Source organism: Zeus faber, assembly GCF_960531495.2.
Source record: "Zeus faber genome assembly, chromosome: 22".
Taxonomy (NCBI): domain Eukaryota; kingdom Metazoa; phylum Chordata; class Actinopteri; order Zeiformes; family Zeidae; genus Zeus; species Zeus faber.
The window spans coordinates 24,611,472-24,624,997 of NC_137209.1; the positions used below are offsets into that span (position 1 = coordinate 24,611,472).

The 13,526-nt window shown below is 46.5% G+C and overlaps 1 protein-coding gene across 2 annotated transcripts; it reads right to left on the reverse strand.

Annotated features, from left to right (window-relative positions):
* Positions 1-751: 751 nt before the first annotated feature.
* LOC307246858 (E3 ubiquitin-protein ligase TRIM21-like) lies at positions 752-7,785 on the reverse strand. Of its 2 annotated transcripts, none has more exons than XM_080022887.1 (10): positions 7,764-7,785; positions 6,834-7,065; positions 5,966-6,314; positions 5,592-5,687; positions 5,081-5,314; positions 3,588-3,735; positions 3,420-3,446; positions 3,257-3,321; positions 2,530-2,652; positions 752-1,744 (listed from the first exon to the last, which is right to left on the reverse strand). In XM_080022887.1, exons 2-10 carry the CDS (start codon positions 7,058-7,060, stop codon positions 1,280-1,282), a joined length of 1,734 nt encoding a protein of 577 aa, XP_079879013.1. In that variant the 5' UTR covers positions 7,061-7,065; positions 7,764-7,785; the 3' UTR covers positions 752-1,279. The 2 variants fall into 2 exon arrangements, with proteins under 2 accessions (XP_079879013.1, XP_079879012.1); XM_080022886.1 differs by having other exon boundaries at positions 5,460-5,687.
* Between the last annotated feature and the right edge of the window lie 5,741 nt (positions 7,786-13,526).

A 13,526-nucleotide genomic window follows, 5' to 3' on the forward strand; every position in this document is an offset into this window, starting at 1 on the left:
GGAGGAACCTGGGTTGCTGGGCGGCGCTCCACTTGCCTCTGACGCCTCTCTCGCTGCCGGGCCTGGATGCATCGGTCGATACGGGAAGCAAGCTCAACGATGCCATCGAGAGAGGTGGGAAACTAGCTCATCCTTCACATACTCTGCTAATCCCATCAGGAACGCGTCAACCTGGGCTAGCCGGACGTCCGCTGAGGTGGAGGCTAGGACAGCCTCCTGGTGTTTACATTTACATTTAGTCATTGATCAGACGCTTTTATCCAAAGCGACTTACAATTGTTCAAACACCGACGGACGCAGCCATCAGGAGCAATTAGGGGTTAAGTGTCTTGCTCAAGGACACTACAGCATGTTAGCAGGAGGAGCACTCTGGCAATGGGTGACTGGTGAGAGAGGCTTATATAGTGGTTAGATTGCTGATCGGGAACAGCTGTGTGCACAGGTGAATGGAGTTGGGCTAATGGGACAGGTAAGGAGAGGGAGGGGAAGGTAGATGAAGGCGGAGATCATGACACCATGTTCTTCATGTTCTTCATGATCTTCATGGTCTTCATGTTCTTCGTGTTCTCCAAGTTCTCCATGTTCTCCATGTTCTCCACGTTCTTCATGTTCTCCATGTTCTCCATGTTCATCCTCTGAAAGATCCTGGAATGTGATTTTACTGTAAAAAGTATATTTTTAACCCTGGTTTTTATACAAGTATAAATATTTGACATTTTTCACATCCTTTCAAACGACGACGACACAAGAGGAGAGAAAATGTCATTTTTATTTAGAAAAATAGAAAAACAGAAAAACAAAAATAGAAAAATATAAAAATATAACCCTAACCCATTTATTACAATGACATAAAAATATCATCAAAATATTTGTAAAAATTGTACTTGGATGTGAATTGCATAAACCCTCAATTTGTACTTCATATGAATGTAAAACTGTTCAAACACGTTTCATTCAAAGTGATTGCATATTTTACTGCTTCCTCATATTTACATATTTTATTGCTTTATCAACTTGGTCGTTGTTGTGGACTTTTTATTTTCAGAAAATCTTCATGAAAATAACATGTGTACACAGCTGTTAAAAGAGAAGAAAAATGTACTTACACTTTCAAAGTTTGCCCCAAAACATATTCACAATGTTCATGTATTCATCATCATATTCACAATGTTCATGTATTCATCATCAAGTTCAAGCTCAAGAGAGTATTTGTCACATACATATACATACGTTCATACATATTTGCATCATATTCTCTATGGTGTATATAATTTCTGCTCTAACACTGTATGGCCACCATGCGCGCCGCTGCATGGCTGCTTGGGTGTTCGGATCGCATCATCGTCGCCGTGGCAACCTGTTGGCCCAGTCCTCTGGCCTCCGCCCCCTTGCAGGCGGGACAGATGACCAGCGGGGCGTGGTTCCTTCCTCCGTCGCCCAGGCAGGGGTTGAAGTAGGGCAGCAGCGGCTCGGAGAAGCTGCAGTCGCTGAAGGTGTAGATGTGCAAGTGGGCGTCGGCGTCGTAGAAAGAGACAACGCCCCTTTCGCAGTCTACGAACACGCCCACCCGGCGGGGCGTGGCCGCCAGGTGCAGCGCCACCGTGGGGCCGACACAGGCACTCAGCCCGTCGCCCTTTCTGCGGCACACCGCCCAGAAGCCAGCATCGGGCTCCACCCGGATGCTGCCCTTCCTTTGGACCGACGCCCGGGCCACGCCCACATCCCAGAAGGTCTTCTCCCCGACCTGCGATGAAGGAAGAGAAGAAATGTTTTGATGTGTAGTTCCTCATTGGGGTGTAGTATCTCTCTGTGGAGGTGTAGTTCCTCCTTGGGGTGTAGTATCTCTATGTGGAGGTGTAGTTCCTCATCGGGGTGTAGTATCTCTCTGTGGAGGTGTAGTTCCTCCTTGGGGTGTAGTATCTCTATGTGGAGGTGTAGTTGCTCCTTGGGGGTGTAGTATCTCTATGTGGAGGTGTAGTTCCTCCATGGGGGTGTAGTATCTCTATGTGGAGGTGTAGTACCTCCTTGGGGGTGTTGTATCTCTATGTGGAGGTGTAGTTCCTCCATGGGGGTGTAGTATGTCTATGTGGAGGTGTAGTTCCTCCTTGGGGGTGTTGTATCTCTCTGTGGAGGAGTAGTTCCTCCTTGGGGGTGTGGTATCTCTCTGTGGAGGTGTAGTTCCTCCATGGGGGTGTAGTATGTCTATGTGGAGGTGTAGTTCCTCCTTGGGGGTGTTGTATCTCTCTGTGGAGGAGTAGTTCCTCCTTGGGGGTGTGGTATCTCTCTGTGGAGGTGTAGTTCCTCCATGGGGGTGTAGTATGTCTATGTGGAGGTGTACTTCCTCCTTGGGGGTGTAGTATCTCTATGTGGAGGTGTAGTTCCTCCTTGCGGGTGTAGTATCTCTATGTGGAGGTGTAGTTCCTCCTTGCGGTTATAGTATCTCTATGTGGAGATGTAGTTCCTCCTTGGGGGTGTAGTATCTCTATGTGGAGGTGTAGTTCCACCAGGTGGAGGTGTTGTTAAACCTACCTTCACTACCCAGTAGTGTTTTCCGAAGGTGAAGCACTGCTTCCCCAGGACGCAGACGCAGGGATCAAACCTCTGGGGGTCCGCGGGCGGCAGGGCGGGGTTCTTATGGGACCCCAGGCTCACCTGGAGATCAGGGCAATTAGCATAGTTAGAATCCAATGTTTACTGCTACCACGTTAAACCCTAACCCCAACTCTTCACTGCTTCCTGCTTTCCTTATCCCACCTAACCTTAACCCTACACCCTAAGCCCTAACCCTACACCCTAAGCCCTAACCCTACACCCTAATCCTACTTCCTACATCCTAGCCCTACACCCTAAGCCCTAACTCTACACCCTACATCCTAACCCTACCTCCTAACCCTACACCCTACATCCTAACCCTACACCCTACATCCTAACTCTACACCCTACATCCTAACTCTACACCCTAAACCTACACCCTAATCCTACTTCCTACATCCTAACCCTACACCCTACATCCTAACCCTACTCCCTACATCCTAACACTACACCCTAATCCAACACCCTAACCCCTAAACCCTACACACTAATCCTACACAAGTGCAGTCCAGTCAAATTGACTGGACTGGACTGCACTAGACGGGACTGGACTGGACTGGACTGGACTAGACTGGAATCGATGGACTGGACTGGACTAGACTGGACTGGACTAAACTAGACTGGACAGGAATGGACTGGACTGGACTGGACTGGAGTGTCTTACCTGTTTTCCATCTGGGGACAGAAGGAGCCACGTTGCAGCGGTGGAAGGATCCAGAACCACATCCTCTGGAGAGAGAGTTGGGGGAGGTACATATTACATTCCACATCCTCCATCTTTTCTTCATTCCTACACACATGTAGAGTAAACACATGAAACCACGTACCTTCGTACTGCATGATGGTGTCCAGCTCTGCAGGAACAAACAGGGTTTTGGTCAATTTATTGTTTGAATGCTTAAATATTTTTCATATCTTTACGATTCAACAGAATATTTGAAACTATTCGTCTCATTTGATTGGATGTTGTCATGCTGTGTTTTCCTAGTTCTTACCATGGACGGTCATCTTCCGGCCCAGCTCCTTCACCATGTCCTCCAACTTCATCACCGCTCTCCTGGCCGTGCCCACTGACAGGCTGGGGTCCAGGCGCACCTCTGCCCAGTTGGTGTAGGACGGAGGGATCTGCAGGGAGGTGAAGCTCTGCAAATGGAGAGAGGAGAGCTTTCAAATGTCAGAGATGAAGAGAGGTGGACGTAGCAGGGGGAGGTGGAGGTAGCAGGGGGGGTGGTGGAGGTAGCAGGGGGAGCTGAAGGTAGCAGGGGGAGTTGGAGGTAGCAGGGGGAGGTGGAAGTAGCAGGGGGGGTGGTGGAGGTAGAAGGGGGAGGTGGAGGTAGCAGGATGACCGACTGGATGGATGTAACTGAAGCAGCCTTTAACCCTTTCACGCCGGGATCAGAGCAGAATGTGAAACCTGAAGGATCCATTTTGTAAAAGATGAAGTTTCAGAGTAAAAGCTCGGCCGCTGTTTCAACCACATTAACTGTTTGTATTGCGCTTTGATTTTGTTGAAAGATGTGAAAGAAATTCCTTTCGTCATACCTAGGACAAACGGAGACACCTTTGTTTTCACATTGTTTCTCAATCTTTAATATGTGCAGCAGGTGATGAGTCACTTGTACTTGTACTGAGTTGTTTGTTGTTCTTCTTCCTCCACCCGACAAGTTGCCACACACCGCAAAACAATACAACAGGGACATTGTGTCCCATCACATGGGCACGTGGGCGTCGGCTGGCGTGCTACCTGCAGACATGCCTGTGTAACAGGAACATTCAAGGCCTTCTCAGCTCTGATTGGTCCGTTGGGTGGAGGAGGAGGCGTGGCTTTGTGAAAGTTCGGCAGCGATTCATAGGATTGAACTGAATGTTTCAGGGACGTAGATTCCTCCTTCCTTCCTCCTTTTGATGCTGTGCCAGATCTTAAGGTGAGTGTGAAACAGCACATCAACAAGGTGGAGCTTGTTCTCTCGGGTTGATGGTTCGATTCCAATGTGCAACGTTCAGGTCAGAAGCCAAAACAACAGAGGACGCGACTGGTTCGGCACCAAGTAAAGAATGCCTTCATTTAGTGCCACTTCTCCATGTCTTGTTGGATGATGGAGGGTGGATGGTAAATGGGTGGATAGTACATTTGTAAAACAACATCCATCCATGTGCGATATTGTAAATGAGCCCAAAGAAGAAGAAGAAGAAGAAAGAATTGTTTACAGAACGTGATCACAGAGAATCAAACAACTGGTGGCTGATTCCTACACCGAGATCACCTCCAGTCATCTGCTGAAGGTGGAGGTGGTCCTCCCTAACCTCTATTCATCTGCTGAAGGTGGAGGTGGTCCTCCCTAACCTCTATTCATCTGCTGACGGTGGAGGTAGTCCTCCCTAACCTCTATTCATCTGCTGAAGGCGAAGGTGGTCCTCCATTACTCTAGTGCTGTAGCTACTGAACAATCCAAACGGTTCCAACATCCTCTACGTGAGGTACTCTTACCTGCAAAAGGTGGAGGTGATCCTCCATGTGCGCCAGCTCCTCCAGCTCAGCGCTTCTTCTCTGGATATCCGTGATCTCCCGCTCCACCTCGCAGATCAGCTCCTCCGCCCTCCTCTCCTCCGCCCGCTGCTTCTCCCCCAGCTCGTCCACCAGCGCCGCTTGGCCTCTGGCCAGGTACTGCATCACATGGGTGAAGACCTCCACGCCGACGGTGGTCTCGCACTCGCTGCTGGTCTGGGGACGGTCGGCACAGAAGCACGTCCGTTCACATCTTTAAGGATCCCATCTCAACATGTTCCATGGTTGGATCACTTCCATGGAGATGCACTGGACAACCAGTCGCTCTCCCTAAATGCTCAACACCCTCCACAGCTTTTACCTTCATAGAAAGAGGCGCGACAATCCCAAAGAGCTGCACCCGGCGGGCTTTGTTTGAAATGTTTGAAATGGCACTTGAAGCTGTGATGTGATTATGTCTTAGTCTTCTGTGTGTCTCCAACACAAAACTCACTGTGCTGAGCTGCAGCGCCCGCTTGATCTCCTCCACCTTCCTCCGTCTGGTCTGAATCATCTGTTGGAGCTTTGTCTCCGTCTTCCTCAGTTCAGTCTGAAGAAAAGGGAACTTTGTTCAGGAATTTCACTGGGACCGGCTGAACAGATACTCAGGAATGTTGGGGCCCGCCGACCGTCGTCGCTGGTATTGAGGTAATGACACGGTGGCGCAACCCCACCTTGCTAACGCCATAAATGACTGCGAAGTAAACGAGTCAAACGCTCAAATTGGACAAAACAATAATTTCTCCATTGAAGTTGCAGTTGCAGTTCATTTCAGATCAGATCAGTCCAGGGGAAGTAGATCCCCTATAAAAAGAAAAGCTCTATGACCTTGATGTGGCGGGTCTCCTTCTCCAGGGACACGGCGTGGTGGTCCTCGTGGTCCGTCTTAATGCAGGCGCCGCACACCGGGACCTGCTCTTGTTGGCAGAACATCCTCAGTGGCTTGTCGTGTTTTTGGCAGCGGCCTCGGCCGGCGAAGGTTGCCGGGTCGGTGAGCTGGTGTTGCTGCAGGACCTCGTCTCTCTGGTGGGACACCAGGTGGACCTGGCAGTAGGACAGCCGGCACACCAGGCACGACTTGACGGCCGTCGGCGGCTCGTCGCCGAGGCAGACGCCGCAGGGAATGCGATCGGGCTCGACGGGGGAAGCTACATCTTGGTCCTTCTCCTTCAGAGACCTGGTTCAGTTCAATCAATCAATTCAATGGAACCTAACGATGGATCCTCTAGACCAGAGGTTCTCAACCTTTCTTGGTGTGTTATTTTACCATAATAACAGTACCCCCACCCAACCGGGCCTCCTACCCCCACCCAATGTACCCCCAATGTTTGCCTACAAACATTAGTTTCTGAAATCACTGAACAAACTAGCGACATGACGTACTGTATGTAGTATGGGGTACTGTGGGGGACTATGGTGTACTATGGCGGACTATGTGATACTACGGGGTAGTGTGGGTGGCTATGGGGGACTGTGGGGGACCATAAGGTACTGTGGGGGACTATGGGGGACTATGGGGGTACTACAGTGTACCTTGGGGTACGACTGGGTACTATGGTGTACCATGGGGTACTATGGGGTACTATATTACCCACTTGAGAACCACCGCTCTAGTAGGTAAGCTAGCTCACAAAATCTTGTAAAAAGTTGTATTGATATCAAATTAGTGCTGAATTCATATAGAAAATGGAGGAACCTCTTGAAGTGCTCGGTGATGTCAGACAGGGCCTTGTTGATCCTGAGCGCCGGGCGGCTCGGAAAGGCCTCCTTGCACAGCGGGCACCGGGGCCCGTTGCTGTACCGCCAGTACTTCTTGATGCATAACAGGCAGAAGTTGTGTCCGCAGGGGATGGACACCGGGCTGGAGAAGATGTCCCTGCAGATGCAGCACTGGAACTGCTCCTCCGACAGGGTTGATGCCATGCTCTCTGATAATAATAATAATAATAATAATAATAATAATAATAATAATAATAATAATAATAATAATAATAGTAATAATAATAATAATAATAATAATATAATAATATAATGTACTACTAATACTAATAATAAAAATAATGTGGCACGGTGGCGTGCCACATTATTATTATTATTATTATTATTATTATTATTATTATTATTATTCTTTTCCAAAATCCCCTCATTGAAGGTTTGCTGGACATTTTTCAATTCCCTCCTGTAGATAAATCTTTTTCATCGAGTCTGTGCTCAGCTGTTACAGCAGCACAAAGTACAACACTGTGTGTGCGCTGCAACTCTTATTATGCAGCACAGTACGTCAAGTATAGTAATAGGAAACATATAATCATCATCATAATCATAATATTATTATTATTAATAATAATAATAATATGCAATATGTAATAATAATAATATAATATAATAATAATAGTAATATAATAATAACAGTAATAATAATAATAATAATAATCATAATAATAATAATAATATAATAATAGTAATAATAACAAGAATATAATAATAGTAATATAATAATAATAATAATAATAATAATTATTATTATTATTATTATTATTATTATTATTATTATGACAATAGTAATAAAATATGAATAATAAATAATAACAATAATCATAGTCATAAAACAAGAATTCCCCCTTACCTGTGAGATGTAATGTGACGTAGTGTCTGGAACAGTGTGTGAATCATCTTCCTACCTTGTGTTTTTGATGAAGCAGGCTCCGCCTCCAGGAGCCATGTGTGTTCTTACATAATGTAACTGTTACATAAACTGTTACCTAGCATGTCATGTGATGTGATATACACGGGGCGTAGGCAGGTTGGTGGGGGGTGTAGGCAGGGTGGTGGGGGGTGTAGGCAGGGTGGTGCGGGGCATAGGCAGGTTGGCGGGGGGCGTAGGCAGGTTGGTGCGGGGCGTAGGCAGGGTGGTGCGGGGCGTAGGCAGGTTGGTGGGGGGCGTAGGCAGGTTGGTGTGGGCGTAGGCAGGTTGGTGCTGGGCGTAGGCAGGGTGGTGCGGGGCGTATGCAGGTTGGTGGGGGGCGTAGGCAGGTTGGTGCGGTGTGTAGGCAGGTTGGTGCGGGGCGTAGGCAGGGTGGTGCGGGGCGTATGCAGGTTGGTGGGGGGCGTAGGCAGGTTGGTGCTGGGCGTAGGCAGGGTGGTGCAGGTTGGTGCGGGACGTAGGCAGGGTGATGCGGGGCGTAGGCAGGTTGGTGCGGGGCGTAGGCAGGTTGGTGCGGGGCGTAGGCAGGTTGGTGCGGGGCGTATATATAAATAGGCAGGGTGGTGCGGGGTGTAGGCAGGTTGGTGCGGGGCCTAGGCAGGTTGGTGCGGGGCGTAGGCAGGGTGGTGCAGGGTGGGCTTCTTCTGCCTGGCTGTGCTTCGTGCTGATTGGCTCTTGGATCTCTCTCTGTGTTTTTCATTGATTGAACAAATGAGGCTGAAGGATTTCTTTTAATGAGGTCACATTCAACATCAACGTCATGACATCATAAAGCACTGAAGGTTCAAAGGTCAGACACTGAGTGGCGGACGTCAGCAGAGCTGTGCGCTCGTAGCTCCGCCTCTTCTCCGCTCTGCATCCCGGTGGAGAATCGCTCCGTCATGTTGTCTTGTCCACCGGGCCCTCCGTTCCCCCGCTTCAAGTTCCTCCACCCTCCACTGCTCCGTCAGCTGCTGCTCCACCTGAGGAGCCAGGCCATCACAGAAATATCTGAACACAATGTTCCTGGAATGTTCTCACCTGGACGGAGGAAAGACGGTTGAGGAAACAGGTTCTTCCTGTTTGACACCGACGACCTGCCTGGAGCCGTTTCCATGAAATCGATACCTAACAAATGGAAATCAATATGTATATACTGAATACATACTGAATGTATACATATATATATATATATATATATAGAGCAGAATAAGAAGAATCTTTAATCATCACACACACACACACGCTTTGGGTGGTGCTGGTGAAATGCTTCCTCTGCATTGAACCGTCCTGGCTTGTGCTTCCTCCGTGGGGGGGCAGCCAGGAGCCGGGGGCAGCGTTGGTCGTCGCCCGGGGACCAGGTGATAAGTGTCCATCGCTGGTCACACCATGATGGGTGCATGTTTTGGGTGGGGGTCCTTACTGACGTTAGGAGGAGGAAACCCCAGGTGAGCACGGGGAGAACATGCAAACTCCACCCAGAAAGGGTCCTATTTGGGAGATAACCCACCAGAGCACGGTGCCAACAGCGCCCCAGGCGGGAATCTAACCCAGGACCTTCTTGCTGTGAGGCAGCAGTGCAATGCACTGCACCACTGTATATATATTTTTTTTAATATATATATATATATATATATATATTTTTTTTTTAATATATATATATATAAATTGTATGGTACTTTTGATTAAACTTGAAATTGAATGGAAAAAAGAATGCAAAGAGGCATCATCATCATCATCATCATCATCATCATCAAAAATTCTAATGACATCACATAAAGTTGTTCGACCTGCTGCAGGAGGCTGTTGAGGTGAGACTCCACCCGCTGGGGTGAAAGGTCAGAGGTCACATGCACACGCAGCACCGTCTTCCTTCTTACGCCTGGAGACGACGATGCACGACACACACACACACACACACACACACACACACACACACACACACAGCCGTAAAGAGGTGTGATCAGATTGTAAACTTCAAAACAAACAGTCAGTTTGTTGTGATGTCTCTGTTTCGCAAGACACGTCCTGAAAGCAGCCGTTCACATTGGCTGCCCTGTCACACGTCTCCAGGGGTAACTCCACCCACAGCTGAAGCACCACCTGTTGGCTGCAGAGACCAGCACAAATCTTTCCTGTGTGTGTGTGTTGTTGTTGTTGTTGTTCTGGTGTCTGTGTGTGTGTGTGTGTGTGTGTTGTTGTGATGTGTGTGTGTGTTGTTGTGTTGTGTGTGTGTGTTGTTGTGTTGTGTGTGTGTGTTGTTGTGTTGTGTGCGTGTGTGTGTTGTTGTGTTGTGTGCGTGTGTGTGTTGTTGTGGTGTGTGTGTGTTGTTGCTGTGGTGTGTGTGTGTGTGTTGTGTGCGTGTGTGTTGTTGTTGTTGTGGTGTGTGTGTTGTTGTGGCGTGTGTGTGTGTGTGTGTTGTTGTTGTGGTGTGTGTGTGTGTGTGTGTGTGTGTGTGTGTGTGTATGTGTTATTGTGGTGTGTGTGTGTGTGTGCGTTGTTGTGTTGTGTGTGTGTGTTGTTGCGGTGTGTGTGTGTGTATGTTGTTGTGTTTTGTGCGTGCTTGTGTGTATGTTGTTGTGGTATGTGTGTGTTGTAGTGTGTTGTTGTGGTATATGTGTGTGTGTGTGTGTTGTTGCGGTGTGTGTATGTGTGTGTATGTTGTTGTGTTTTGTGCGTGCTTGTGTGTATGTTGTTGTGGTACGTGTGTGTTGTAGTGTGTTGTTGTGGTATGTGTGTGTTGTAGTGTGTTGTTGTGGTATATGTGTGTGTGTGTGTGTGGGTGTCCTCACCGCTGCAGACCACCCCTGCGTTCTCGTTGGGTCCGCAGCCATGGATGCCAAAGCCCCTGTGGGGACAGAGGTGGAGGGCCTCCTCGTGGCCCCTGCAGGCCAGCCGGTCCATCCAGATGGTTCCCTGGTAGTGGGCGCGGTGGGAGAAGACGGACAGCGCCGTGCCGCAGCCCAGCTGGCGGCACACCACCTGGCCGTCCGCCATCCCGAACCAGTCGTCGCACACCGTCCCCCACCTCCCGTCGTGGAACACCTCCACCCGCCCGCGGCAGCCTCCATCAGCCCCGCCGCCCGTTAGTCTGATGATGGCGGCGGCCACGCCTGGTGGGAGGTCAGGGGTCAGAGGTCGGAGGTCAGGGGTTTGAACTGGTGACAAGGTCAGCAGGTTAGTGTTGGTCCCCGTAGGGGCCACAAACAACCCCTAACTTAACCTTATCCTTAACTTAACCTTAACTTAAACTTAACCTTAACTTAAACTAACCCCTAACTTAACCTTATCCTTAACTTAACCTTAACTTAAACTTAACCTTAACTTAACCTTAACTTTAACTTTACCTTAACTTAAACTAACCCCTAACTTAACCTTCACTTTAACTTAACCTTAACTTAAACTTAACCTTAACTTAACCTTAACCTTAACCTTAACCTTAACTTCACCTAACCTTAACTATAGCTTAACCTCAAGCTTAACCTGATATTAACCTTAACTTAATCTTAACCTAACCTTAACATAACTTACTGTAAATTAACCTTAACTTAATCTTAACTTAACCTTCACTTAACCTTCACTTAACCTTAACCTTAACCTCAAGCTTAACCTGATATTAACCTTAACTTAATCTTAACCTAACCTTAACTTAACCTTAATTTAACCTTGACTTCACCTTTACTTAACCTTAACTTAACTTCACCTAACCTTAAAATAACTTACTGTAAATTAACCTTAACTTAATCTTAACTTAACCTTCACTTAACCTTCACTTAACCTTAACCTTAACCTCAAGCTTAACCTTAACCTTAACTTAACGTAACCTCAACTTAACCTTATCTTCACCTTAACTTAACCTTAACTTCACCTTAACTTAACCATAAATTCATCTTACCTTGACCTTAACTTCACCTTAACTTCACCTTAACTTAACCTTAAATTCACCTGAACTTAACCTTAACTTAACCTGAACTAACCTTAACCTTAACTTAACCTCAAGCTTAACTTAACCTTCACTTAACCTTAACCTTAGCCTCAAGCTTTACTCAACCTTTACTTAACGTAACCTCAACTTAACCTTAACTTCACCTTAACTTCACCTTAACTTCACCTTAACTTAACCTTAAATTCACCTTACCTTAACCTTAACTTCACCTTAAATTCACATTAAATTCACCTTAACTTCACCTTAACTTAACCTTGAATTCACCTTAACTTAACCTTAACTTACCCTTAACTAACCTTAACCTTAACTTAACCTCAAGCTTAACTTCACCTTCACTCAACCTTAACTTAAAATTCACTTAACCTTAACCTTAACCTCAAGCTTAACTTAACCATAACTTCACCTTAACTTAACCTTAACTTAACCCCACCCTCACCCTGGTGGACTGGAGGAAAAGTCCTTTTATTGTTGAAAAGAATCACATGTAATGAAAGTGAGGGAGCAACGTACCGATCCTGAGAGAGAGCAACAGCACACGCTCCATCAGCATGACTGGAGGGCCAGATGGAGAGGTGGCGAGGTGGAGAGGTGGAGGCACGGAGAGATGGAGACATGGAGAGATGGAGAGTCGGAGACATGGAGACATGGAGAGATAGAGAGGTGGAGGCACAGAGACATGGAGACATGGAGACATGGAGAGATAGAGAGGTGGAGGCACAGAGACATGGAGACATGGAGACATGGAGAGATAGAGAGGTGGAGGCACAGAGACATGGAGACATGGAGACATGGAGAGATAGAGAGGTGGAGGCACAGAGACATGGAGACATGGAGACATGGAGAGATAGAGAGGTGGAGGCACAGAGACATGGAGACATGGAGACATGGAGAGATAGAGAGGTGGAGGCACAGAGACATGGAGACATGGAGACATGGAGAGATAGAGAGGTGGAGGCACAGAGACATGGAGACATGGAGACATGGAGAGATAGAGAGGTGGAGGCACAGAGACATGGAGACATGGAGACATGGAGAGATAGAGAGGTGGAGGCACAGAGACATGGAGACATGGAGACATGGAGAGATAGAGAGGTGGAGGCACAGAGACATGGAGACATGGAGACATGGAGAGATAGAGAGGTGGAGATGTAAATTATTTGAAAAAGGCTAAATAGAAATAAATAAGAAACAAATAAAATAAAATCCTCCTTCCTTCCTTCCTTCCTTCCTTCCTTTCCTCCTTTTTTTCTTTCTTTCCTCCTTCCTTCCTTTCTTCCTTTCTTTTTTATTTTTTCCTTCCTTCCTTCTCTGCTGATCGTATTCAAATGTGAATTTGACTGAAATGACAAAGGACGAACAAAGTCACAACAAACTGCAAATGGAGAGAAATAGATCAAGGAATAAAAAGAGAAACACAAACAACTAAATACACAAATAAAAATAGACAACAAAAACAAATAAATACATACTAAACAAAGACAACAACAAATAAATACATAAATAAACAAAAACAACAACAACAAATTAATACACAAATAGACAACAACAACAAATAGATAAATAAACAAATTCAACAACAAATAAAAACATAAATAAACAAAAAACACACAACAAATAAATGAATACATAAATAAACAAAAAATATGAATAAATACGTGACGAAAATAATGAGCAAAATAATAAACAAAATAATAAACAAAATAATAAATTAACACAAATAAACAAAACTAAACTAAATACAGCTAAAATATAATGTAACT

Bases quoted from the DNA above. Each gene is read 5' to 3' on its own strand.
- LOC307246858 (XM_080022886.1), bottom strand. From the start codon at position 7,060: ATGGCATCAACCCTGTCGGAGGAGCAGTTCCAGTGCTGCATCTGCAGG. The intron at 6,315-6,833 runs GTTCCTCCATTT...GAACTGAACCAG, and splicing joins ATCACCGAGCACTTCAAGAG to GTCTCTGAAGGAGAAGGACC. The intron at 5,688-5,965 runs GTCATAGAGCTT...CCTTTTCTTCAG, and splicing joins AGGAGACCCGCCACATCAAG to ACTGAACTGAGGAAGACGGA.